This window comes from Chinchilla lanigera, unplaced genomic scaffold (genome assembly GCF_000276665.1).
Source record: "Chinchilla lanigera isolate Chin_1 unplaced genomic scaffold, ChiLan1.0 scaffold00016, whole genome shotgun sequence".
In the NCBI taxonomy this organism is placed as follows: domain Eukaryota; kingdom Metazoa; phylum Chordata; class Mammalia; order Rodentia; family Chinchillidae; genus Chinchilla; species Chinchilla lanigera.
Window position 1 is genome coordinate 4121231 of NW_004955417.1, and position 25880 is coordinate 4147110.

Sequence of the window (25880 nt, forward strand, 5' to 3'; positions counted from 1 at the left end):
CTTGCCAGGCAGGCGCTTTGCTGCTGAGCTAAATCCCCAGCCCCTGTCTTATAGTTTTCTTGCAAACAGATTAGTTGCTGCAAACTTATTTTATTGGAAACATTTCCACATAAAGAAAAAGAACATTATTTTGAGACAAGGTCTCACTATGCAGTTCAGGCTGGCCCTGAGCTCAGTTTGTAGCCTAGGCTTGTGTCGAACTTGCAATGATCCTCCTGCCTCAGCCTCTCGAGTGCTGGGATTACAGGCGTGTGCCACCACACCCGGCTAGAATAGTATTTTTAAAAGTATTCACATCTCCATCTCTCATCTTCAGCTATTTTTTGTTTTGTTTTGTTTTTCATTTTTCTTCCGGTACCAGGAATGGAACTCATGACCTTGCGCTTGCCAGGCAGGTGCTGTGCCGCTGAGCTAAATCCCCAGCCCCTCATCTTCAGCTATTATAACTATGGCCAGTGTTGTTCCATCTCTCTCCCTCTCTTCTCTCTCTTTTCCCAGACACCATTTTGTTTCACAAATTAATATTGTGGTGTACCTCTAAAAATCCTCTTCAAAATGTAATCTTCAAACAGTCTCTTAAATTTTTTTAACTGTGTAAATTCCTACCTTTTTACTTTCTACTTTCCTTCCCTCCCTGTGTCGCTCTGTCCCTCCTTCTCGCCCTCTTTTCTTCCTTCCCTCTCTTCCTTTATTCTTCACTTCTTTGTTTTCTGTCTTCATCTCTTCATCCATCTTTGGGTTTTATTTATTAAGAAGCATACTCTTTTGTCCTATAGAAATTTTCATGTTCCACGTATTGCTAATGAAAAACTACTGGTGTCACTTAGCATGTTTCCCCTTCTCTACCTTTGTTTCCTGATTTCTGTAAGTCCATCTTTGAATGTGGAGGCATAATCTGATACTGTTTGGAATTGTAAGCGAGGTATTTTCCTAAGTGATCATGCTTAAATTCCATCAAGAAGCTTATACTGAGTTGTGTATTTTGGGGATGTTAGCAACCATGTATTATAACTATCGGGATATATTTTATTAAGGATCTGGAAAAGAGTGGTATTTTCGCTCTATCAGTGCTTCTTTGTTTCTTAGCAAGAATGCATCTACAGAGAGAAACTTCACCCCATTAGGTGTTCATTTCGAGCTATGGTGTGTACAAGAAAGGCAAATTAAAGTGTTCATTTTTTTATCACCATATTTACAATTTTTCAGAGTAAGTTGGGTCCCAAACATCTTCTAAACGTGCTAATTGGTTTTTTAATTTGTTTTGTTCTTTTTTAGAAGTATTATACCCTCATGGATTTGAACTTTAATAACTGTAATGGGCAAATTCTTATTGATGTCCAAATTATCCCAACATTTGTCTGAGGGCACCTCTTCTTTTTTCACTTTTAAATTGGAGCTCAAACCTGGGAACACTGAGCTACGTGCTCAGCCGCTCACATTTTTTAAATTTGAATTTTGAAATAAGTCTAAGTAGCCCTGGCTGGCCTTGAACATGCTATCTCCTCTTGCCCCATCCTCCTGAGTGGCTGGTACAGGTGTGCCCCACTACATCTGGCTCCTGTCAGTAACCTTTAAATTTGTTTCTGGGACCATTTTGCACAACCCCAGGATTTCCTTGTTCTGTATCATAACAATATGTTTTAGATTTATTTTGCTTAATTTCTGACCTAGACTGGCAGATTTAAAAGAATCTTACCTCATTTTACTGGAATTGGTGTTTAGAGGCCACAGCCTGGTGCTAAGAGTGCTTCATGATTCGTTGGTTACTGTTGCTCATGGTTCTAGGGCTTTTCACTGCACAGGTACATGGAAAGGCTCTTTTCAAAGAAGAACCAAATAAAAACACCTACACATATGCTTCTAAATCAAATATAGAACTACAGGGATTTGCTTGTTTTATTTCAGTTTGAGCTTTTTATTTTATTTTATTTTTTTGGTACTAGGAATTGAACTCAGGACCTTGCACTTGCCAGGCAGGTGCTGTGCCTGGCCCTTCTTTATATTCCTGGCCCTCTTTTTATTTTATATTTGTACTTCTTTTATGCTGAAAATCTTGCTTTCAAAATATATGAACATGATCAACTGTTCTCTTTCACAAAATGTGTTTTTGAATACACTTTGAACTCTCTTTGAAGTTCTCTTAGTCTTTAAGGCATGTATATAATAGTTGGGTTATATAGTCAAACTCTTGTGTTTTAAAGAAATAATTTATGTCTGTGGGTATGCTGTCACAGTGACACATAGTTTCATTTTGTGTTTGATAATTAAGGATTGCTCCCCCACTTCAATGGCAATAGGGACTGAACGTAGGGCTTTCACACTGAGCTACCTCCCTAGCCATTTTTTCATTTTTTATTTTAAGACAGGGTCTTACTAAGTTGCTCAGTGGACCAAGGTGGGCTCGATGACTTGTGATCCTCCTGCTTCAGACTCTGAGGGTGTGGGGATAACAAGTCTGTGCCACTATGCCTGGGTTGGGGGATCAGTTTTTACAAATCTGTTTTGTTTTAAAATCATGTAAAGATTTACATGGTGCCAAAGCCAAATCTACAAAAGAAGTTAAAGCCAAAAAATTTGGCCTCTCTTCCTGTCTGACCTGTCCTGTTTTCTGTTTCCTCCCTATAGGTCATTTTTTAAAAATTTGTATGTTTTTACTTAATCCTCCTGTTCATAAAAATGTAAGGTTTTTTGTATACATACAAATATGCACATAGGTATACACAGGTATGTATATGCATTTATATGTGTATATACATGTAGATATATATGTATGTATGTATTTACATATTTGTGTTTGTATTTATTCCCCAGCACTAGCCCGTAGGTAAAAGTAGCATGCTACATACATACTTCTTCCACTTTGTTTTCTCCCAAAGCTCTTTGTGTCTTGGAGGTTAAAGTAAGAAACTTTCAGTTCTTGTTTTAGTGCCAATACTGACAACTTAATGAACTCTATAAAAAGGGCTGTTTTCTGACCTTCAAAATGGTAATGAGCATATTTTGCCTTTCTCATAGGATTATTTTTAAGTCACACAGCATATTAATGTGTATTTGAAAAGTTAACTTATGTAGGGAGGAGTCTTACTAGTTTTGGAAAATGGGAGGCACAGAGGGGTTTGTTTCATTTACTTTAAGATTCTTTCTAGAGATAAGGCTAAGGTTTTTCGTAGTCTTTGTGTTTGTATATTTGACTGTACCACACATGCTCTTTGCTTTGCATTAAACTTTGTGCACAAAAAAGAAATAATATTTTTTTAGCTCTTAAGTAGAGGTTAATTCAAGAAGAAAAAACCTTCAGGGAAATATCTGGTTAATTACTGAGAGATTAACAAGTATTCTTTCATTTTCAAAAACAGTAAGTAATATGAGCTAAAGAGTATATGTTTTTCAAAGTGAAGATAAACAAAAGTGAGAAAACTAAATTATCCATTATCTCTCCACTTGTGTTAAACCTGTATGAGTGATTTGTACATAATTATGGAATTTTATCTGCACGTATGCGCTCGGTGAGAATGGAGATAAGGGTACTTCTGTGCGCTCACTCCTCTTGAGGATTGCATATGAGTGCTATCGTGAATTACAGAAGAAATAGAAGATGTAGTTTGTGCCCTTGAAATATTTCTATTTTGCACTTTGGAAATCTACCTCTGTTCCCTGTGCCTTTAAAATAAATGACTGATATGGATGAAAGGATACTGGATGTAAAAGGGTGAGATAGGAAGTCAGGCCCAGGTCCATCAGTTAATCGGTTATCTGAGCTGGGAAAGTCATTTAACACCTCTGAGTCCATTTTCTCACAGAAAACTGTTCTGTCACTTACAGAGTTAGTATTACTAATGTTTGGGGTATCATTTATATAAGGCTACTTAGTGCATGTGAATGAAAATGTTACTGCTGAAAGTACACTTTATGATTCATTTGATCAATATATTTTAAAAATATCAATATTTTGAGGTTTATGAGTATCTGTCACAAATGCCTTAATAACTCTTCCTAGTAGACTTTAGCAATTTGTAAGTTAGTGAGAAAGATGATGGGATTTGTATTTATAACCAATATATCTGTAATATGGAGTTTGGTGCAAATGGTTATTGGTTTGTATAAAATGTGGCCATACATATTTTCTGAGGAGAACAAATGCTGTTTATGTGTTTGTGTGTTTGTGGGGCTACAGTGGTAGAGCACTTGCCTAGCATGTGAGAGGCCCTGGGTTCAATTATCAATCCTATAAAAAAATAACCAACAAAAAGCCCTGCCTGTTTTAAATGTAGGATCTGTTTGGAAAGTCAGACCCTTATCTGGAGTTTCATAAGCAGACATCTGATGGAAACTGGCTGATGGTTCATCGGACAGAGGTAACTATCTGAATCAAAAAGTAAACTTTTCTTTGGAACTGTAGTAGTATGAATTTTAAACACTTATCAAATTGACATATTGATAGAAATATTAATTTGAGTTTAGATTTATAGACAGGGATATAAAGTCAATATGTTCCATGTTCACTTTTTAACCTTTCAATAAGAATGTGCTGCAATGCTTAATTATTTATATAATGAATACCACATGTGTTCCTGTGTACCTGTCATCTAGGTTCACCAACTGGTCGGACCTGTGCACACTATGTTCTCTCTCTTGCATATGCACACACATATATTTCCTTGCACAAAACCATCCTAATGTAGGCTGCAGACTTAATGACTCTTCTCTTTCAATGCACCAGCAGGAACTTTTCCAGAATAAGGGCAATCTGTGCCACTATGTGTGAGCAAAGTAACACTGATTTAGTAATGCCATTCAATGTGGCATTCATACTCCGATTTCTTCAGATGTTCCATACATGTTTTATATGTATTTTTTGCATTGTTTTGTCCAACATCGAGTAAAAGCTCAAGTTTTGCATTTGTCTCTTATGTTCTTAACATAGAACTCTATTATTTACCTCTCTAGACTTCCATGTCATTGAATTTCTTGAATAATTAAGATGAGACTGTCCAACATGTAGATTCTTCTATTTTCTCCCAAATAGATCCAGATGAAACAAGTTTGTCATGAGTGCTTTGTATGCTGCTTGGTTTGTATCATTGGGGGCCCCTCATGTCAGACTGACGAGTGTTGGTGATGCCAGGCATGGGTACTTGGTTAAGTGACCATGAGATACTGCCACAATGTCTCATTTTTGGCCTAATTAAAAAGTTATTTGTGGTGTGATATTTTGAGACTGCATTAAATACCTATTCTCTTTATGTAGTGGTTTTCATGTTCATTGATCTTGAGTCAATTATGTTAAGTTGGAGTCTATTGTAAAAAGTGATTTTTTTCTGAATTTTTATCCCTTTTTCTTACATTAGCAAGCATTCCTCTTTCATTTCTTCACTTAATGTATTCTTAGCGCCATTGTAAACTCATAAATTGTTATAATTTATTAATGCCATTATTTTTGCTATTCAGATTAATTCAGATATGACCAGGGAGAGCTCTTTTAAATGGCTCCTGAGTTCTTTAACATAACCCCATTAGTCTTCATGCACTCTTTTCTTTTATAATAGAGTAAGTTCCTATTTGACCTACAGCCTTACAAAGGCAAGAAAAGAATGTTAATGAACTGGATGTTGTTCTAATGGATCCTTGACTCTTCATCTTTGTAGGTTATTAAGAACAACTTGAATCCTGTTTGGAAGCCTTTTAAAATCTCTCTTAATTCCCTCTGTTATGGAGATATGGACAAAACCATTAAGGTAATTTGAAATTATATACAGATTCTCCTCGACTAAAAATGGGGTTCCATTGTGGTAAAGCCAATTTAAATAGAAAATATTCTAAGTTAGACTGGGGTATAGCTCATAGTGGAGTGCATGCTTGCATGTGTGAGGCCTTGTGGTTAATCCCCAGCAACAAGAAAAGACCATAAGTTAAAAATGTATTTAATATACCTAACCTGCCTACCATCATAGCTTACCAGAGGTATTTACCTTGATGTGACTGGGAGCTGCTGTTTGCTGCCTTTACCCAGCATTTGGAGAGAATCTTACTGCATATCTCTAGTCTAGAAAATAATCCAAATTCAAAACTGAAAGTTTGAATTCTACTGAATATTTGTTACTTTCACACCATACTAAAGTTGAAAAATGATAAGTTAAATCATCATAAAACTAGGATTGTATATAATACACATAGACATTTCATCTATTTTATAAAGTTAATAAGATAGTAGTAGTTTTACCAGTAGACGATAGATACCTATACACTCAAGTATTTTGTGTAGAAAATACTAAAACAAAAATGTTTTCTGATTAGTAAAATAGTCTGAAGGGGTGAGTGTGTTTAGTTGGTATCAAACGGTATATTTTCTATTTTGTATTTTAAAAAAAGTATATATAGTTCGTTTTTTTCTAAGATTTCTTTGCTTTGTGAATAGGAACTATTAACTATATATTTTGCTTTTAGTGTCTCCTTTCCACATAAATATATGCAAGCCTAAGAACCCAGAGATTTCTGCTAGCACTGGGGAAGAGGAGAAAGTGGTGGCATTGCTGTCTCTTATTTTAGAAAACAAAGTACAAAAACTCATTGACGACTTTAGTGTTAGAATATCAGGGGAGTGGAGTAGCAACAGAGAGAGCTAGATGTCTCAGAGGCTTTTAAAAAACACTTTTATGCCTAGATGTTTAAAACCAAGTCTTTCTCTCTCTCTCTCTCTCTCTCTCTCTCTCTCTCTCTCTCTCTCCCTCTCTCTCTCTCTCTCTCACACACACACGCACGCACGCACGCACGCACGCACGCACCCAGGAATGATTTTATCTGGAGTCATTATGATTACATGATTCTAGATAGAAAAGCCTTTCTTATGTTCAAAGGTCAACAGAGATTTTGTTGTTGTTGTTTTCTGCTTGCTTTTTCTTTTTTGTAATTAAAATAGTGAAAGCAAGAAAGGTAACACTGTAAAACAGAGTAAGATATGGGGTCAAACATAGCTTAAATTTTTTGCTTAGCCCTTTAACCAGGTAAGAGATACTGGGCAGGTCAACTAACTCGTTCACTTATATTGTAGAGGTTATGATTTCTACTTTTCAAGAAAGTTAAGGAAAATAAAGCAAGTGAAAATGTAAATTGTCAAACATAATAGAGATGGCATTCTTATTAAAAACTGCTTAATTTCTGAGATGCATAAGAAATTGTTCCCAGTTTGTACAAAACTTCAAAAATCAGTGTTAAGTACGATTTGTTTGGTGTGTCAGACAGCACTAAAAATTTAGATACAATATAAATAGTAAAAGAGTAGCTAGAAAAATTACTTTTTATTGTCAGAAGAAATCCAGAACTTTAGCTTCTCACATTAAAATTTGTAAACCTCATTAGGTCTGAGAAGGCAGGTAAGTTGGGGAGAAATTTGTAGACCATAATTTAACGGTTTGTAATAATATATTAACACCAAAACAATGTTTCTAAAACTTCTTTGCTCACAGTGGCATGCTTACAGAGCTATTTTATTGTAGTAAGTAAACTGATTTTTCTGAGCTTTTTTTGATAAATGTCTTCCATTCTTAAAAGTTTTCAAGTTTGCCATATCATCACTCGCTTTATTTCTCTAGCCCTATATTTCTTTGCAGTATCAGACTGCTGTACATTTATGATACAGTTACTTTCTGGAAATTACTTACAAGCAGAGTAAAGAATTATAGAGCAGAGAATAAAGTTAGACTCTTCAGTAACTTCCTTGCTATAATGTACTATCACTCTAGCATGTGTTATTTCCATAAGACCAAGTGAATAACAGGAATAATCATGCATGCTGCCTCCTTGCTTAAAATGGGAATGCCATAGTGAATGTAACATTGTGTGGTCTTTGTGTTCTTTTGCATATATATGTGTGTATATGTTATATTTGTATACGTGCATACATTTAAATTTCATAAGTTCTGTTGGTGCTATTGTTTAAATAGCTAATAGTATTGGTCTTTGAATTCTTGAGAAGAATTAAATGACATAATTCAATGGTACACACCTGCAATCTCAGCTACTTTGGAGGGTAAGGCAGAAGGACTGCAAGTTTGAATTCAGCCTGGGCAATTTAGTGAGACCCTGTGTCAAAAGAGAACGAAAAAGGAGGCCATGGGTATAGGTCACTGATAGTGTGCTTGCTTAGCATACAGGAGGCCCTAGGTTTAGTCTCTAATACCATGTACACACAAAAAAGTTATAGCTGCCTTCTAGGGGGCGAGAGAGAGCTCTTTTCATCTGTTTATTATAATGAGTAATCAGAACTTTTAATTTAAATATTTTTTACATTTCTTGAAGTTTCAGGCTAAGTAAACATAGCTACAGTTGTAGTCTTTAAATAAAGTTTTAGTCTTTGTTGAAATAAAGTCCTGACCTTATTAAAGATTAATCTTGCTTGGATATAAACTGGTATTTACTGAATAGAATTGTGAAATGTTTGGTTCTATATTATGTAATTGAAAAATGTCTGCTAAATTAATCATAAAATATTTAAGATAATTTTCTATTTCATTGAAATTTTTCTTCCTCTAGAAAAATCATTAGGACTATTAATTTTCCTTTCCACTGACATGCTAAATAGTTGGATAAAGCAATTCTTACTTTAAAATTTGATTTTGAATATATAGGGGCAAGAGTCAAACTGTCAAACTTGGTCAGTGACCAAAGTCCTTTACAGCTGTACACAACTGCAATTCTAGAACTTGCCTGTTTTGACTGATTGATTTTTAGAGTTTCTGAAGAGTAATGAGAATATAAAGAATGAAAGACTTCCTGTTACGATAAGAATTCAATATCTAGAACTGAGAATTAAAAAATCACTTTGTCAGGTGAACATACAAAAATCCAGAGCATTTTAGCTTAAGATTAAAATAATTTGTGAAGAGCAGTTGTGAGGTGGAGCTCTTGGCTGAGGGTAAGTGCAAATTGCTTCTCAGTTATAAGCTATTACTTTGAAATATAGGCAGTAGAAGCTTTCAAATATCCTTAGCGCACACAGTCTTACTTTACCTGCATTGATTACCACACAAGGCATATGATCTTCTAAGACTTTTTATTTAATTCCTCCAAGTCTCAGTTTTACAAAATGAGAATAATAATAACAGGACTTTGACTTCACTACCTCGAAAAATTATTTAGAGGATGTGCATGGAGCACATAATAAATGTTCACAGAAATTAAATAATTTGTTCTGAAATTCTGAAGTACTGTCAAAACATTGGTATTGAATATTCACAATCAGTGTGGTCAGTTTTCAGCCCCTTTTAACACCTCTGCTTGCTGATAGTTCATATCACTATTTTTCCCACTAGAAATACTAGTTATTTTATAACTACATCTATCAATGTGACAGAAAACTGTATGTAAGTCAAGTAGTCTCACCTTTTCTTTGCTTTCAGAGAAAGAGCATTGAACGAGAGCATGATCTGAGACTGACTTTGTCTTATGTGGGAATGGAGTAAATATGACCCAGTATAGATACTTGCTCAGTGGACTAAGTATTCTTGATGAAGCATTTTCCTTTTCATTATAAGAGCTGTGATCCTCAGAATGGTGCAGATCTGACCTCATCATGTTTAACTCTTCATGCAGCCCTAGCTTCACCCAACTGCAGTCTATGAAATACACTTTCCATTCTAAGTTCTTAGGATTTAAGAATATATGCATTTTAACTGCCTAAAATATTTACTTCCTTTCTTTAAATAATAGTTTCTAGTCACTGTGTAGTGATAACAAGGTGAAGAAGTAGATACAAAAAGTAGGTGTAATTCCACTTTACCTTTTATCAGTGCACACAGGGGTTATGGTAGAGGAACTAACTACTTAATGTGGAATTTAAACAGCATTTGTGTTTATCTGCTGTGATCTTTTTAAATCCCTTGTCCAGTGATCTGGGATTTGAAAGTGATTGGCTCTCTAGGAAGTTCTTACTTGGCTAAGTAAGGACTGCATATTAAACATTTTTATGTAACTTTAATTACAAAGTTACTTCTTGATAGGTCATTGTTTGCAGCTAATATGTTTTAGTAACATTATTTTGATTTTTATTTGTTTTATATTTAATTTCAGGTAGAGTGTTATGATTATGACAATGATGGATCACATGATCTCATTGGTACATTCCAAACAACCATGACCAAACTAAAAGAAGCTTCCAGAAACTCACCTGTAAGTTATATCTTTGCATTTGTGTTTACCACTTAGTTTAGCTGTGTTTATTGTTTTTTCCTTTGGCATGGCAAAGAGTTTACCACATTTTTACTCAGGATGCTCTAAAATCTGTGGATTTTATTTAGTAACCAGGTAATCCAAAATTCATATTTGGGATATTAGTTTGTTGAACAGAGCACCATATAAATGGTTCCCAGTGGCAGGCGAGGACTCCCGCTACACGGAGGAAAGAAAGTGTCATTACGGTATCAGTCACTAGGACATTCAGGTGCTTTTACCCGCTTTATCTTGGCATGGAAAACAATGCAGCCCAGCACTGGATGGAACAATGCTTTACTCACAGAGAAAAGGCAGAGCGAGATCAGCGTCAGTAGTTGGTACCTGTACCCCGTAGCCAGCAGGTCCTTTCTGGCAGCCTAAGTAGGGCAGCTGGCTGATGTGCACCCTTCTTGAGCTTCAGTGGTAGGACTGCACCAATCTTCTGCTGTCTGAAATACTGACGGCTGGGATTGGAGCAGAGGGGGCTGACATTGATGCATAAATTCAAACAGAACAACAGTAGAGTACTCACTGAGTCTGAAACTGGAAAAGATACTTCCACATAGGAGATAATCCTAGGATATCCTGTGAGGACTCTTCTCCCTTGAAAAGGGAATATGTGAGGATCAAGGCCCATTCTTACGTGATTGAGTGGGTGTCAAAAGACTATGCACACAAGACTGCCTCTCTCCCCAAGTTTGTATGCAGAAGTTTGTTTTCTTTTGGTTTAAGGTGGCATATCTGGTTTGATTGAAAGTCCTTAGTTTTAAGGTTTTTGGCATTTCACTGGTTACAATAATTAATGTCTACAATACTGTATAAACACTTGGCGTTGAATTGTGTCTGTGTATGCTACTTGGCCACGCACTTTTATAATGTGCCCTATTACTCTTCTCTCTGACTTGTTCTTACCCAGGAAAGGATGAATGTTTTGTTCATAATACCTCAAATATTATAACACTTAACTACTATCTAATGGCATGAATTTTGTTAAGTACACTTGGCTTTAGCCTCCTGCCTCAGCCTCCCAGAGTGCTGAGATTACACATAGGGGCCACCATGCTTGTCTCCAGCAAAGATTTAAAAGGTAGAACCAATGAGAAATTATGAAAGTCTGAATGTTTAAGCGTTAAGCAAGCTCAGCAGATGTGGTGGTGCAAGCCTGTAATCCAAGCACTTGGCAGGATGACCATACTGCTTTTGAGGCCAGCCTGGGTTGCATAATGAGTTCAACACAAGCCTGAACTTCGTACCAAGACCTTGTCTAAAAAACCACAAAACTCAAAACAGCAAGAACAACAACAAAAAACACCGTAGAATTTTTCCTTCTCCTTTAAACATGTATTCCCAGTGGAAGGAGATAATCTGCTATTTATTTTACCACAGGGTTGGACTTCATATATTTCTGTTGTATGAAGTTGTTTTTCCTTTTTTTCTAAATCTTTGTGTTCTTTGTGTTGCTAATAGGTAGAGGTAATAATTTGCTTCTTTTATTATAAAGAAGAAAGGTTATGTTTTGGAGCATTTTGAGGAAATTATTTATGTTTGGAAAATTATATATTTTAAAATGTATGCAATTTTAGGGATGCCATGATTGTTGGAAATTGAACCAATAATATTTCACATACTTAATGTAATATTTAATTGTTTCAAAGGTGTATTTTGCAATAGACCTCTATTAGTACGTGGATTGATTCCAAGAAGAAAAGGCTGTTCGTTGACATTTCTGATATAGATGCTAAAAATTAACATTTTGTCTTCTCCTGCAGGTTGAGTATGAATGTGTAAATGAAAAAAAGAAGCAAAAGAAAAAAAGCTATAAGAATTCAGGAGTTATCAGTGTGAAGCACTGTGAGGTCAGTTGACACTGGCCACGTACAGTGTAATGTCATGTTTCAAGCTCTCCTGTCATCATGGTTCCTATCAAACAAGTATTTTAGGAAACTAAACATCACATGAGCATTGGATCAGCTTTAGGGCCTAGAATGGAATGAGAAAAATTAAAGAAATCTTTCAAGTAACTTTTCTTTCAAGACGATATCTTTTTAGCAAAGGAGGAGGACTATTAAAGTTTTCCCATTATTTTAGGAAAGGAGGGATTCATGATCTTTTCCCATCCTATTGTTGGAAATGGCCTGGCTCAATATATCTTTCCTGGGTATAATTTCAAAATAAGATATTAAGACTGAAGGAAAAACGTCAAAATTTTGTAAGAGTAAAATGTTTACTTTTTTAAAAATCCAGATGAACTCTGTCAAAATATCAGACTTACCCTAATTTTTTTTCTTTTTTTTGAGACAGAGTCCACAGTACAATTCAAATTGGCCTTGGATTCACTGTGTAGCCCAGGCTGGCTTCAGACTTGCAGTGATCCTCCTGTCTCAGCCTTCCCAGTGCTGGGATTACATGTGTGCACCACCACACCTGGCTTCATTCTAATCTTTTCACACATAAAATGGGTATATTTTGCCTTTGGCCGTTAATGTTCTAATCTTAATATGACTAAAGTAAAAAATGTTACAGACTAAAGTAAAAAATCTTACAGGAGCAGGAGTGTCTTACCTCAAACACAGGTGTAATTTCTACATATTAATATGATATACTGTTCAGATTATGAGCTGTTAAAAACATGCAAGAGAGTTCTTTGGTTTTTCTTGTAAATTAAGAGAGTTTTAATTTTAACAGTATGTTGTTCATTTTTAGATTACAGTGGAATGCACATTCCTTGACTATATCATGGGAGGATGTCAGCTGAATTTTACTGTAAGTCACATACTGAATTTTCAAACATATGCTGTAAAATGGTGCTCTTTTTCCTCTATCTTGAAATTTAGACACTATATTTAGTATGAACTCCTGAGACTTCAGAGCAGTTATCTAGGTTCCTTACGGACATTTTGGCTTTGTTGATGAGAGATCTATTTCTCCCGAGAGAAAGCAGATGTACACTAACCAGTATTCATCCTGCAGTAATTTAAGGAATAGAAAGCATTAATCCAGCAAACTTATGAAGAACAACCTATAAGTCTGAGTCGTGAGTGTAATGACAGCTAGAAAAATAATAAGTTTGTTTCGTGTTGAAGCTTTAACTCAGTCCTCTGTGAGAGACTGGTAGGCATTTGTTATGAAATAGCAGTGGCAGGCTCTGGAGTGAATGTTTGTATCTCGTCCTTTGAAGTTTTCTTGGACCTCAACCACGGGTGGCCATGCCTCTCCTTAGTAAGGGTTGCCATTGTTATCTGGCAGGTGGGAGTGGATTTCACTGGCTCCAATGGTGACCCCAGGTCTCCAGACTCCCTTCATTACATCAGTCCCAACGGTGTTAATGAGTATCTGACTGCCATCTGGTCTGTGGGACTGGTTATTCAAGATTATGATGCGTAAGTATGACTGGAAATGCTGACGTACTTGTTTTCTCAATCCCCTGGAAAAGGCTATTTCTCTTTCATCATCAGGTATTCTGATATAGGTGATAGGGTTAGCGTGCTCAGGGGAGGAGCTTTCTCCCTAAAATTTCTCTTGTGTTACTTTTTCTATTGTAGTATTTCTAGTGTTTACTTTTGATTTCTCTTCTTTTGCTATGATTAGTTATAATGTGCTATGTATAGCTTGCTTATTTAGTAGCTGACTAAAGGCAGCAAGACTCATTTCTTTGATCTGGTGTCTTTGGGGTTTCATCATTTGGGGTAAGTTGTATGTGTGGGTGAGTCCAGATCACACATTTTACAAGCAGTAGTAAGAACTATTACTTAACATATCTGTTTACTTGGTAGTCTTCAAATTTTTAACACTTTTCTTGGAGAAAAGTGTTTAGGGTCTCCATATGTAGTTCAGAATGTAGTTGAACTCAGTGTGTAACCTAGGCTGACCCTGAACTCATAGCAGACTGCCTGCCTCAACCTCCCAAGTGCTAGAATTACAGATGTGTAGCACCATACCGAGCCAAATTTTTCTAATGGTGACTCGTGATAAGTGCTAAAGCATAACTTAACCTAATTATAATTGCTACAAAATACTTTGAAAAAACATTAGAGAGTAGCTAGAGTTCAGGAAGGTGTTCAGATTTAACATAAGATTAAAAAAAATCAATTTTCTCCCTAACCAGCCATAACAAAGTAAAAAAAAGAATGAATTAAGTAAAACATTTAGGATCTTTAGGGAGGGAAGCAACAAAATTGTATTAAAAAACAAAGAAGGAAACTTGTGTAACTGGAACGGATCTATCACAGTTTCTCAGTAGGCAGATTTCTGTAGTAATCCAAATTAAGCAAAACGACAGTAGAGCACGAGAAAATTATTCTTAAAATTCTGTAGAAAAAAAAAGGAATCAGAGTAGACAAGACATGTTTTAGGAAAAGAATAATGAAAAACACAAGGGAAGGGGAGGGCTGGGTTTTGAGAGGAGGATTTGTGCATACGGGTCAGCTCTGCACTCAGGAAGCTTGGGAAGAGGAGCACAAATTTTAGCTCTGCTTGGGCTACATGGTGAGATTCTGTCTCAAAAAATAAAAAGGAATGAAGCAAGAAAGCAATAAAATAATAAATAGAAAAAGAAATTAATGAGAATTTTCTCTACTTGTTATTAAAACTTATTTTAAAGTTAGACTGGAACTAGTACCTGGGCAGTGGCACCAGACAGACAGGCTAGAAATAGACCCACAAGTACATACATATGTGTGAAATTTATATATGAAAGAGTTGATGTTTTAGAAAAGGAAGGGATTATTACAGCCATCCACTAGACAGAAATTGAATTTCAGTTCCTGACTCATCCCTATCAACATTAGGATGCTAGTCTGTATAAATTATAGACCAAATTGCTGAAATGGACACCTCAAAACAAAGCAGCTTTTACAAAATAGAGGAAAGTAGTTCAGAACTGAGAGGGCAGCTTTGCCTTTTTCAATTCATAGCATGCATCTCTGGGTTTAAGGCAGCTTCTCTGGCGGATAGGAAAAGCAGAAATGGGCCGGGACGTGATGTGCATTGCCTTTTAGAGACATGATTCAGAAGCAGCTGACTTACACACATACGGCAATGTCACAGTCCAGCCCAGTTAATTGGTAAAACTAATACAATTAATAAATATAATCATTAAAAAGGAACCAACTGCTTTCTCCGTGCCTAGAGACTAGCCACCTGACCACATCAGCCTAGAGAAGCTAGGAGGTATGCTCTGTAGCTCAGGTGTTGTGAGGGAAGTAGAGTGTGATCTACTGTATAACACTTCCCAGATGAATGAGGAATTCAATAACAAACACAAAACTTGAAAATTCTAGGAGAAAATATATACAAATTGTTTATAAACTTGCAGTGGGAAGGCTGTTTAAGATAACAAAGACAGAAATTATGAAAGATTTTTATATGTTCATATTTACTAATATTAAAAACTATGAAAGGAAAGATATTCTAAACTATGTTAATGACAAATTACAAACCAAGGAAAATATTTTTAACCTGTCATAGGTTGTATCTTCAGTGGAATAAGAACCATTAAGAATTAATATACAAAGAATATCCCAGGTGGGGAATTAGTGTTTGTGACAGTGTTTCTTTTTTTTTTTTTTTTTGGTTTTTCTCTGGTACCGGGAACCCATGTGACAGTGTTTCATAGCAGCAGAACCTTGGCTGTCTGCCAGTAGGAATGGGGAGCACGGCCATTCACGTGCTGTTAGCTATGCAGCTCCAAGTCCATATCTCTGAATCCTTGGGGCCAAATAGTCCCACATTTTGCTACAGAAACCTGAGAGTTTTATAGTATTTGGCATTTGTGCCGTATTTCTGTGGCCAGATGGATGAACAGTCATGTTAAGTGTCATAAATCAGTGCTGTGGATAAACTCATCAGCTGAGGTCAGCTTTTACTGCCAAATGAATTTGCTGTAGGTTAATGAAAAAACTTGTGGTTTTTATGACTTTATGGGTTTATCTATACATTTGTTAGGTGGAATGATGTACAAGAGTTAAGTAGAAAAGATTAGGTGATAAAACATGAATATAAATTCCATTTTTATGGGATATAAAGACATTTTCTCCAATGCACAGAAAAATATTTAGAGTGGGAATTGTCAAATGTAAACATTGGTTTTCTCTGATAGTTACAGATAATCTTTGTTTTATCTTTATACCTTCCTAAGATTTGAAAAATTTTTAAAATGAGCTCATACTGATTTTATTGTGAGTAAAGATAGAGCTCTTGTTTTGAAAAAAACAACAACAACTGTGTTTCACTTTTTTCACTTCTTCTTTTTAGTGATAAGCTGTTTCCAGCTTTTGGTTTTGGAGCTCAGATACCTCCTCAGTGGCAGGTAAGACAAAATATATTTTAAAGCGTTGTTTTCTAAGAAAAGCAAAAGTCTCATCAGCCCTTCTTTTGACAGGTATCTCATGAATTTCCAATGAACTTTAATTCATCTAATCCCTACTGTAATGGTAAGTGCACAGATAAACATGAAAACTTTGAATGAAGGCCTCACTAATGTTTCTTACTTGTTTTTTCTCTTTAGTTTTAAAACTATTCTATTCCATCTCTAGATTCCCGTTGGTGTGTCATATTCAATTTTCTGTTCTATAAGTAGAAAAATTGCCCCAGGTTGGTGGTTTTGGTGGTAATGATAACTATGAGACAGATCAATACTATGATATGAAGGTTGTAGGCTAAGTTCTTCTACCTTGAGAAGTTTAATAGAACAACAAATTGACATTCTTAGGAGATCAATAAAAATCATCATGTTAAAAGTATTGAAATAAATTTTCAATAAAATGCGTTATTCAGTATTAGAAAACTTTTGGAGCTTTTTCCAGAATAGGAAACTCTACAAAGAAAAAGTGTCAAAGGAGAAACAAATTGAAGAGCAAAATAAAAGATAGATAATAAGAAACAGGAAGACAGAGCAAAAGGCAAAAGGCAAAGAGGACAAGAGATTGAGGCAGGGGAAGGAGGTAAAAAAAGACTTAAGATGGGTTAGGTACATATACCAGCTCCCTACAAAAAGTAATCATTATGTACTATGAAGAGGTACTGAAAAGAAAAAGACACAAAGTAAGTCCAAATACAAAGAAAAAAACCCTACAAGAATGTTTTAAACTACTATTAAAGATTACGATTAAAACTGTATTGTAAGAGCCACCAATTTTGTATTATTAATTTAAATTGCAATGTAAGCATAATGGATTGATACAGGAAAAATACCATTAAAAATTTAGAGCAAGTCTTCATGCAAATATCTCTCAGAAATAAATCAATAAATTATTATTTTTAAAATTTTATCAATATTTTTTAAAAACGAACAAAATTTGTCTCATGTCTAGTTACTTGTTGCTCATGTCACATTCTGTAAATAGATAGAATGGGCAAATTAACCAAAGATTTGAGCTCCTATAACATTTCTTTTGTGTAGAAAGCAGGAGGAAGGCATTTGTCTTCTTCCTTTTCATTTTTCTCTTTTACCTCAACTGTGCAAATGGTTTCTCCTTTTTACCACATTGAACCATCAACTACAGTGTCAAATCTCTCACTAAGTTAGTTTGGAGGAAAGGTAGGCATAGGGTCAGAATCATCATTTAAAGTTCTAGACAATAAGCTGTCTTTTTGCAAAGGGTCCTCTTAACAATCAAAAGGTATAGCTCTCTAGTAGAAGATGGTGTCTGTTTCCTTTTTATAAAATAATATAGTCTGGAAGAACCTCGACCAGGTTGTTGAGGGTGGTTTGCTTGGGGGTTTTCTCCTTTGTCCTGTGATGTTTTTTCCATCCTAATTTAGTGTTCCTTTGAGGCACTTTTGGTGTCTGGTTGTGACCTTTTATCCCTACCTCTTTGAAACTGGGACTATTGTTTTTCGAAAATATGGTTCATGTTTATGATGAAATTGGAGTAGTTTATAAAATACAAGTGACTTGTGTGATAGTTTATATTAGAAGTTTATTTATTCTTTGAGTAACATGAATTCATCTGTGGACTGCTCACAAAGTAATACACCTTTTTTATTTCGGGCTTATTTTCTGGAAAAAGAATCAATTTGATTTTAGATAAAAGAAATAAATATGGAAAAAATCCTGGCAAGGCAAGGACATTAAACTTCTTTTTAAAAGTAATCATTGAACTTAGTTGTCTAGAAATAATGTCTCATACTTGTTCCTTTAATGCAAAGGAAGGATTTTTTGGCAGTGTGGTGGATTATGTAGTGGTCAACTTGTAACACCCAGCTGAACTGAATCAGTGTGGTGCTGGGTGTGGAAGGCCCACCTAAAGAGTGTTGCTGACAGCGTCAAAAGAGAACCAGAGGGGAAGATGGTATACTGTTGATTCCCCTGGAGAAGCTTGTCACTGTAGCTTTCTGGTACGAACTCAACTGTTATCATCATTGGAGGAGCTCTGAACCTTGCTGTCTCTGAGCATGGTTGCAGTATTTTGCAGGGAGCTCTAATCCTTTCATTAACATTGCTTCCTGGCTCCAGAGGGGAGGATGGTGTGCTGTTGATTCTCCTGGAGAAGCTTGTTGCACTGCCTTTCCTGATATGAATTCAGCTTATCTTACTTTGAGTGTTACTTCCTGGCTCCAGTGCAGATCCTTCGCCTGCTGGCACAGGTGCTTCATCTCGTGGGTTTAGACTTTCTAGCTTCCACCACTGACCTGTGGGCCTTCCCAGTGAGATCCTTGATACAGATTCCATGAGACGTTGTAGGCTCTAGGCCTCCAGCTGGGCTCATGGAGGACATTACCATGGGCTCTAGGTCTTCAGCTAGACTCCTACAGGACGTTGCCATGGGATTCTTTGGGTCTCCAGTGTGTGGTCACACCTCCTGCACTCTTTACATCTGACTCTTTGGGTGACTATTATGAAATAATCCTATAAATTATGTATTTGTATTAAATCCATTCTCTTGTAAACCTTGACTACAACAGGCACAGTTCAGTTTTAGTTGGAGAATTGAAAGCTCTTGATGTTTGTGAAGAAATTAAACCAATTGTTTATGTCTTTATATTGAAGAACAAGCAGAGATGATAGAAATGGAAAAAATCATGGTTGCGATAGTTATTGGGTCATTTTTTCTGTAGGTTATGACTTGTAGTGGGAGATCCTACATCTAGCCAATGGTAATAATATTTTTTTGTTATTACCTGACTGACTCTTAGTTACAGCATCACCTTACACAGGTAAAATCATCTCATAAGTTCTCAAAGGTTGTTCATAAGACTACTTCCTTTGTGTGTGTGTTTTGGTTTGCATTACAAGTTGGTTTTTGTGGCAAATTTCCATGATGATCTTGAAGTAGGGTATTGAATTCCTTAGGGTTTCTAGTATCTTACCTGAATCTTAAACCCTTTATTATCCAGGGCATATTCAGTAGGTATGTACGTAGGATACAAGTCCCATGAGCAGTGCTTTTTACCAGGAATACCAGTCACTGTGCACTAGGTTATGCTAGTATAGTAACTGTAATAAAAGATCTCTAAATCTCAATGGCTTGTAATAGCAACAGTTTATTTTTGCTTACTTTACATGTGGCTAGATTGCAGTTCTGCCCCATGTTTCTTTTTCTTTTTTTCTTTTTTTTTTTTTGTCTTTTTGAGACAGGGTCACGCTATGCAGTTCAGGCTGGCCTTGAGCTCACTTTGTAGCCCAGGCTGGTCTCGAACTCGCAACAATTCTCCTGCCTCAGCCTCCCGAGTGCTGGGATTACACACAGATATGCAGCACCACGCCTGGTGGCCCCATGTTTCTTAATCTGGGACTTAGGTAAAGGAAGAGCCCTCTCTGGGAGGAGCTGTGCCCATGATGGAAGGAAAGAGCAACAGAGCTGGAGAGAACAGGCAGGAATTCTTGAAACATCTGCTTAGACATGGGTGTCACATCCGTTCACATGCGCTGGCCGAAGCTAGTTCGATGGCCCTGTCCAACTTTTATGTAGCACTCCAGCAGGTCCAGGAGCAGAACCTCATAAATAAAATGCAATAAACAACTTAGAAGTGAATATTTGAAACTAATATATCAGCATTCCTAATCATTATTGAATAAACATTTGCATCAATTAATAACTAGAATTAATATTGGTTTTATAACCATGTATTTTTATAGAACCTTTGACCATGTACACAAATGACTTTTCATCTTATCAGATTTTTTTTATCACTTGTCATTGATTGTAGGATGCAGCACATTTTCATGGTTCTTTTTCCATCAGGGCATTCAAAATCACATCGGAATTAACAGTGTAACAATTTTGAAGACTAAAATATTATATTTTATTTTGTGATGCTGCAGATTGAACCCAGGGCCTTATACATGCTTGTTAAGCATTCTGCCACTGAGCCATACGCCAGCCCTAGACTAATAAATATTTGACTGAGATGAGAATATATGATTTCTTCTGGGGAGGGCAGAGTTTATAGGTTTTCGCAATGAAACATTGCTATAGTATTTTGTAACGTATAGGTTAGAGAAATGCCTGAGTATAAACTAGACTACTCAAGGCACTGTCTGTGATTATGTAAGTAAATTAGCCAGTATAGTGAATTAACAAGTTGTACTTGGGGATTTTTAACACTGCTTTCTTTGCCCTAGGAGTCCAAGGCATTGTAGAGGCATACCGGGCCTGTCTTCCTCAGATAAAGCTCTATGGACCAACTAACTTTTCTCCAATCATAAATCATGTGGCCAGGTTTGCAGCAGCAGCCACACAGCAGCAGACTGCTTCTGTAAGTGCTGTGTAGGAAATGGTGGGAAGAATGCAGTTTGGTAGTTGCTCTGGGCACCATATTTCTATTTATTTGGTTTGTCACAATACAAAGTCCAGGAGCAAGAAACAGTGATACTGTCATCATTGGCTTGGGAGTGCTGTCTGTTGTTAAATTACTGATCATTAAAAATAAGACAATAACAAAACAGTGGTTGCATTCATGAATTTTTTTTCTGTGACAAAGTATCAGAGATAATTAAAGGAAGAAAGATTTGTTTTGAATCACAGTTTCAGGGGGTTCAGTCCAAGGCCACTTGAGTCTGTTGATTTGGGCCGTTAGTGAGGAAAAGCACTATGGCAGGTGGTGTGGTAGAGTTGAGCAGAGAGAAGGGAGAAGCAAGGAGGGATGGAGAGCAGAGGGAGGAGGGTCCTGGGGCAGGATATGCTTTTCAGGGATGCTTCTGCAGTTACCTACTTCCTCTCATTAGGCCTGACCTCGTAAAATTTCAGCCACTTCCCCTAGCACCACCAGCTGGGGGTTAAGCCTTCAACACGTGAGCCTTAGGAGGGACATTCCAGATTCAAATCATTCCAGACTGCTGTCTGTTGCTGTGGCAGGATCACTTACTGTGCTCAAGAGGTTTGAATTAGTTGACCGTTATCAATTGGATCTGGAAAACAAATCTCTCTTAGCCCTGTGCATTCAGAAATAAGAAGGGAGAATGTACCTCATACAGTTGAAAGGGTTAAATGGGATTGTTCCTATAAAGTGTGCAGTGCCTCGCTCAGAGTAATCACTTGGTCATGTTAACTTCTACTCTTTAAATCTTTGGTCCATTCTAAACTTAAATGTATAACACTTTGTATAACACTTCATTACTCTCCGAAAAGTTTTGTTAGAGATGACAAAATGGAGAGAAAGATTATGGTGTTAAGCCATGTCCCCTTTTAAAAAAAGCATATTTTAGTTTGGTAAACAGTTCTACTGCTTCCGTATTTAGTTGCTGTTTTGAAAATGGGGTTACCACTTACTCCCTTGATCCATACTTTGACATATTTAATGTTTCAATTAAATGAAGGTGTTTATTCCTGTGCTTACTGAAAGGTTAATCTTTGACATTTAGATGTCTTGCTTCCTTGTATTTTGCCAACTCTTACTTTGTGGTGTGCTGCACTTTCAGTCAACCTGGAGTTTGTGTAAGAGTCAGTTTCCTCGTTGTCAGAGAACTGTAGAATGTTTTATGCAGATGGTGTCCTGCAGAGACGGACAAGAAAAATGAGCACGAAGGAGACTGAGTGACTCATCACGCTGGAGATGTCATGAATCACTGCTTTTTAGCTTCACCTGCTCAATGGACATACTTTCTTTTTTTTTTTTGGCAGCAATATTTTGTGCTCTTGATCATCACTGATGGCGTGATCACAGACCTTGACGAAACCAGACAAGCCATTGTTAATGCTGCCAAGCTCCCCATGTCCATCATCATCGTTGGAGTTGGAGGAGCTGACTTCAGCGCCATGGAGTTTCTGGATGGCGATGGAGGAGGTCTCCGCTCCCCAAGGGGCGAGGTGGCCATCAGAGATATTGTCCAGTTTGTGCCTTTCAGACAGTTCCAGAATGTGAGTATTGCTCTTCCTATTCAGACACCTAACTTGGCCAGTCTACAAGAAGTTGAGTAAGCGTGCAGGGTTAGGAGACTTGTGAATGTCAGCTCTTTTGCATGTCAAAGCTCATTGGATTTGGCATTGCCTTACCTTCTTGTGTGTTTCTTGTAGTCTGTGTGATAAATTATTAAAACAGTATTGTTGGGAATGTTTGAAGATATATTTTATCTTTACCTATGTAACAACAGGAAAGCACTCTATATAAGAATATGCTGAACTGAGCAAGCTGGAGGTTGGTTGGATGAAAACGTCTTAGAAGACTCTCTTACCCAGTTGGCTTCAGTTGTAACATATTATAGAACCGTAGTGCAGAATCAAAGCCAAGATATTTACATAGATATAACCAGATACATCACCGCCATTTCCCCTGGGTTACCATTTCGTTTCTACGTCCATTTCCCTTCTACCTCTCTGCCCCTGCTTATCCGTGGACACCAGAAATCGGTTCTCTATTTCTCTGCTTTTGTTACTTCAACATAAATGGAATCATATGATATGTGACCTTTGGAATGTTCTTTTTTTTTCCCTCAAAAATGCTGTATGGACTAGCTATATCATTTAGTCTTCCTATAAGTCAGTGTTTGTGTTAAAAGTTCTACACCTGTACTTAAACACTTTCCATTTTTTTTTCCACATTGAATTCGTATACAGAAAGATTTGTTAGTTCTATAGCAGCTATGTATAGTGCTCCATTTTATAACTGATCTGTAAGCCCTACTAATATTATAAAGTAATTTTTAAGGCTAGTCTTGGGTATTAGTTGTCATTGAAAAGAACATGTAAAAATCTGACTTGTAATGCTATATGAAATTTAATATATGAAATTGAATCTGATGTATGAAAACTATAGAAGTCATATAAAGCCTCAATATAGATTCTGAATATTACTCTTCCCAAGTAACCTTCATGAAAAGCTATCAGTTTCTATAATCTTACTGAGAGCTAGTTTAAGCCTGTTTACCTGTATTCCCCTTCGTTGCTGAGTAGATTTCATGTGGATGTGTCACACTGTACTTAACCATGCACCTATGAAAGGACATATGGGCTTTTTCCAGCTTTTCTTTTTTATTATACAGAAAACTGCTATAGACATTTTTTTTTTTTTGAACTGTTTTTATTCCTCAGGGATAAATACCCAGAGTGCAGTTGCTAGGTCCTATAGTAGTTGCATATTTAATTATTTTTTTTTGTTGTAGTTTTTTTTTTTTTTTTTTTTTTTTGGTTTTTCTCTGGTACCAGGAACCCAACTTACGACCTTGTGCTTGCCAGGCAGGCTCTTTGCCGCTGAGCTAAATCCCCAGCCCCGCATATTTAATTATTAAAGTAACAGTCAGACTTCACCGAAGCAGTCAGACCAGTTTACATTCCTACTAGCCATAGGAAGGGAGCTGAGGAATGTGAGATTATAAAGTGATAATATTAAGGATCTTAGTAATGATGAAACAATTCTGTCATTTGATTTTTGTGGTACTTACACAGATCTGTACAGATGATGGAATTGCATAGAGCTACACACACATATACATTCATGAGACAAACACATGCATGTGTCACGCATGTGCACTTATACCACATGCGGGGATCACACGTAATGTGAATGTGAATGTGAATAAGGTCTGGGAATTGTACCATGCCAGTTTCCTGGTTTTGTTAGTATACTATCAGTGTGTGTTACCTTTGGAAGAAAGTGGGTATGAAGGGTATGTAGGACTTCCGTTGTTGCAACTTGCTATGAGTTCATAATTATTCAAAATAGGAAATTTAAAAAGTTAATACCAAGCAAATGAAAGACTCACATTTAAAAATTAAAGAATAACAACAACAAATCATCAAATGTGGAAAGGCCCACTCAAGAGGACTTGAGCAGGGATAATAATAGCAATCATAAGTAGCACTGATTGTGTAGCCTATTACATATTTTGTGAACTGTTCTGAGATACAAGCCTAAGAACTGAATTACGCCTGTATTAACAACTATTGAGATATTCCTAGTCTTACAAAAAAGCCAGTAAATCTTCATTGCTAATTGATTTTTGTTTTTCTCAAGGCTCCGAAAGAAGCGCTTGCTCAGTGTGTCTTGGCGGAGGTTCCCCAGCAGGTGGTGGGCTACTTCAATACATACAAGCTCCTTCCTCCCAGGAACCCAGCTACGAAATGAAAAGAGCTGTTACCACTTCAACAGAATTCTACGCTGCCAGGAAACAATACCATCTCTTACATAAAATCATGTACCTGTCATTTTTTTGTACATTTCACCCCCTGTGTTTATGATGTAAACCTGGTTCTTTGTGGCTTTTATAACTGTTTAAAGCATAGTGTTTTGAGGAATACAGTGCCAAACCCATCTTCGCCAATCAATGCAGTGATTGCTAGTAATTTACAGTAATTGCAGTGAGGTGGTTTGGATTAGAACACAGTGTAGGGAAAACTGAATTTCATTTGCTTTTATATGATGAAAATGCCATTTTTACATGTTTGTCAGAAAGAATGAAAAATTGTTCAGATGAAGTATTTTGCAGGTTGCTATACTTTGTATGGAGTAAATATTTTAGAAGCTAATGCCCATACTATTGATTGAGAAAGCTTCTTGTTAGATAATATTGAATTTGTTCTTAAAACTCTGTATTCAACCTTTTCCTTGGAGTAAAAAGTACCTTGACTTGGCACCTGGTTTTTTCTGTGTATGCAGTTTGAATGCTGCACAGTTACAAAGCATCTTGTACTCATATGGGATTTGTTGAAAGGGAAAGATAATTACTCAGTTTTTAAAATATATAATCAACAAGTAAAGAAGAATCTGTGTAAGTATGCCATGTTTGTTTTTCTTTCTAAATTTTTTATTTTTTTGTGGAATACTGTAAACATGGTCAGAATTGGCCTTTCTTTTCATTTACTGAATGTAATACTCAAGATTCTGTAGATTCATAGATTGTAGGTGCATAGATTGTCTCAGATTCTACCTTACTAGTTTATTTTAACTGAGGTTTACTAAAATGCTTAGGATTGCTTTGTCCAGGGATATTATGAGGACCAAACATATAAGGTAAAAATTCATAGCTCCATTTTCTCTAATAAATGACTTTACCTATTTTTTTAAATAGTAGTTTTTATATTTTCTCTGCTTATATTTCATATATTGACTTGTACTAATGTAGATGTTTTCTCCTTTTTAAAAACAGCATTTTTGCCTGATTTTTAAACTCATTATAGTGGTTATCTGTTAATCAAAGGCCCTTTTTACATTTTAGTAATGTGCTGTTTCCTAAGTCTGGAATATATACTATTAAGCATAAAACCTGTATAACTTAAAATCAACAGCAACAACAACAA

At 36.3% G+C, this 25880-nt stretch overlaps 1 protein-coding gene across 1 annotated transcript in view; it reads left to right on the forward strand.

Annotated features, from left to right (window-relative positions):
* The window catches only part of Cpne3 (copine III), a gene marked incomplete in the record, with an annotated part of 31581 nt that extends 5933 nt beyond the window's left edge, over positions 1 to 25648 (forward strand). Inside the window, 11 exon segments of the mRNA XM_013512811.1 lie at positions 4272 to 4355; positions 5646 to 5735; positions 10066 to 10164; positions 11976 to 12062; positions 12910 to 12969; positions 13453 to 13586; positions 16459 to 16513; positions 16586 to 16637; positions 20771 to 20904; positions 22269 to 22505; positions 24598 to 25648. Of these exon segments, the coding sequence (XP_013368265.1) occupies positions 4272 to 4355; positions 5646 to 5735; positions 10066 to 10164; positions 11976 to 12062; positions 12910 to 12969; positions 13453 to 13586; positions 16459 to 16513; positions 16586 to 16637; positions 20771 to 20904; positions 22269 to 22505; positions 24598 to 24708 (1143 nt within the window).
* Between the last annotated feature and the right edge of the window lie 232 nt (positions 25649 to 25880).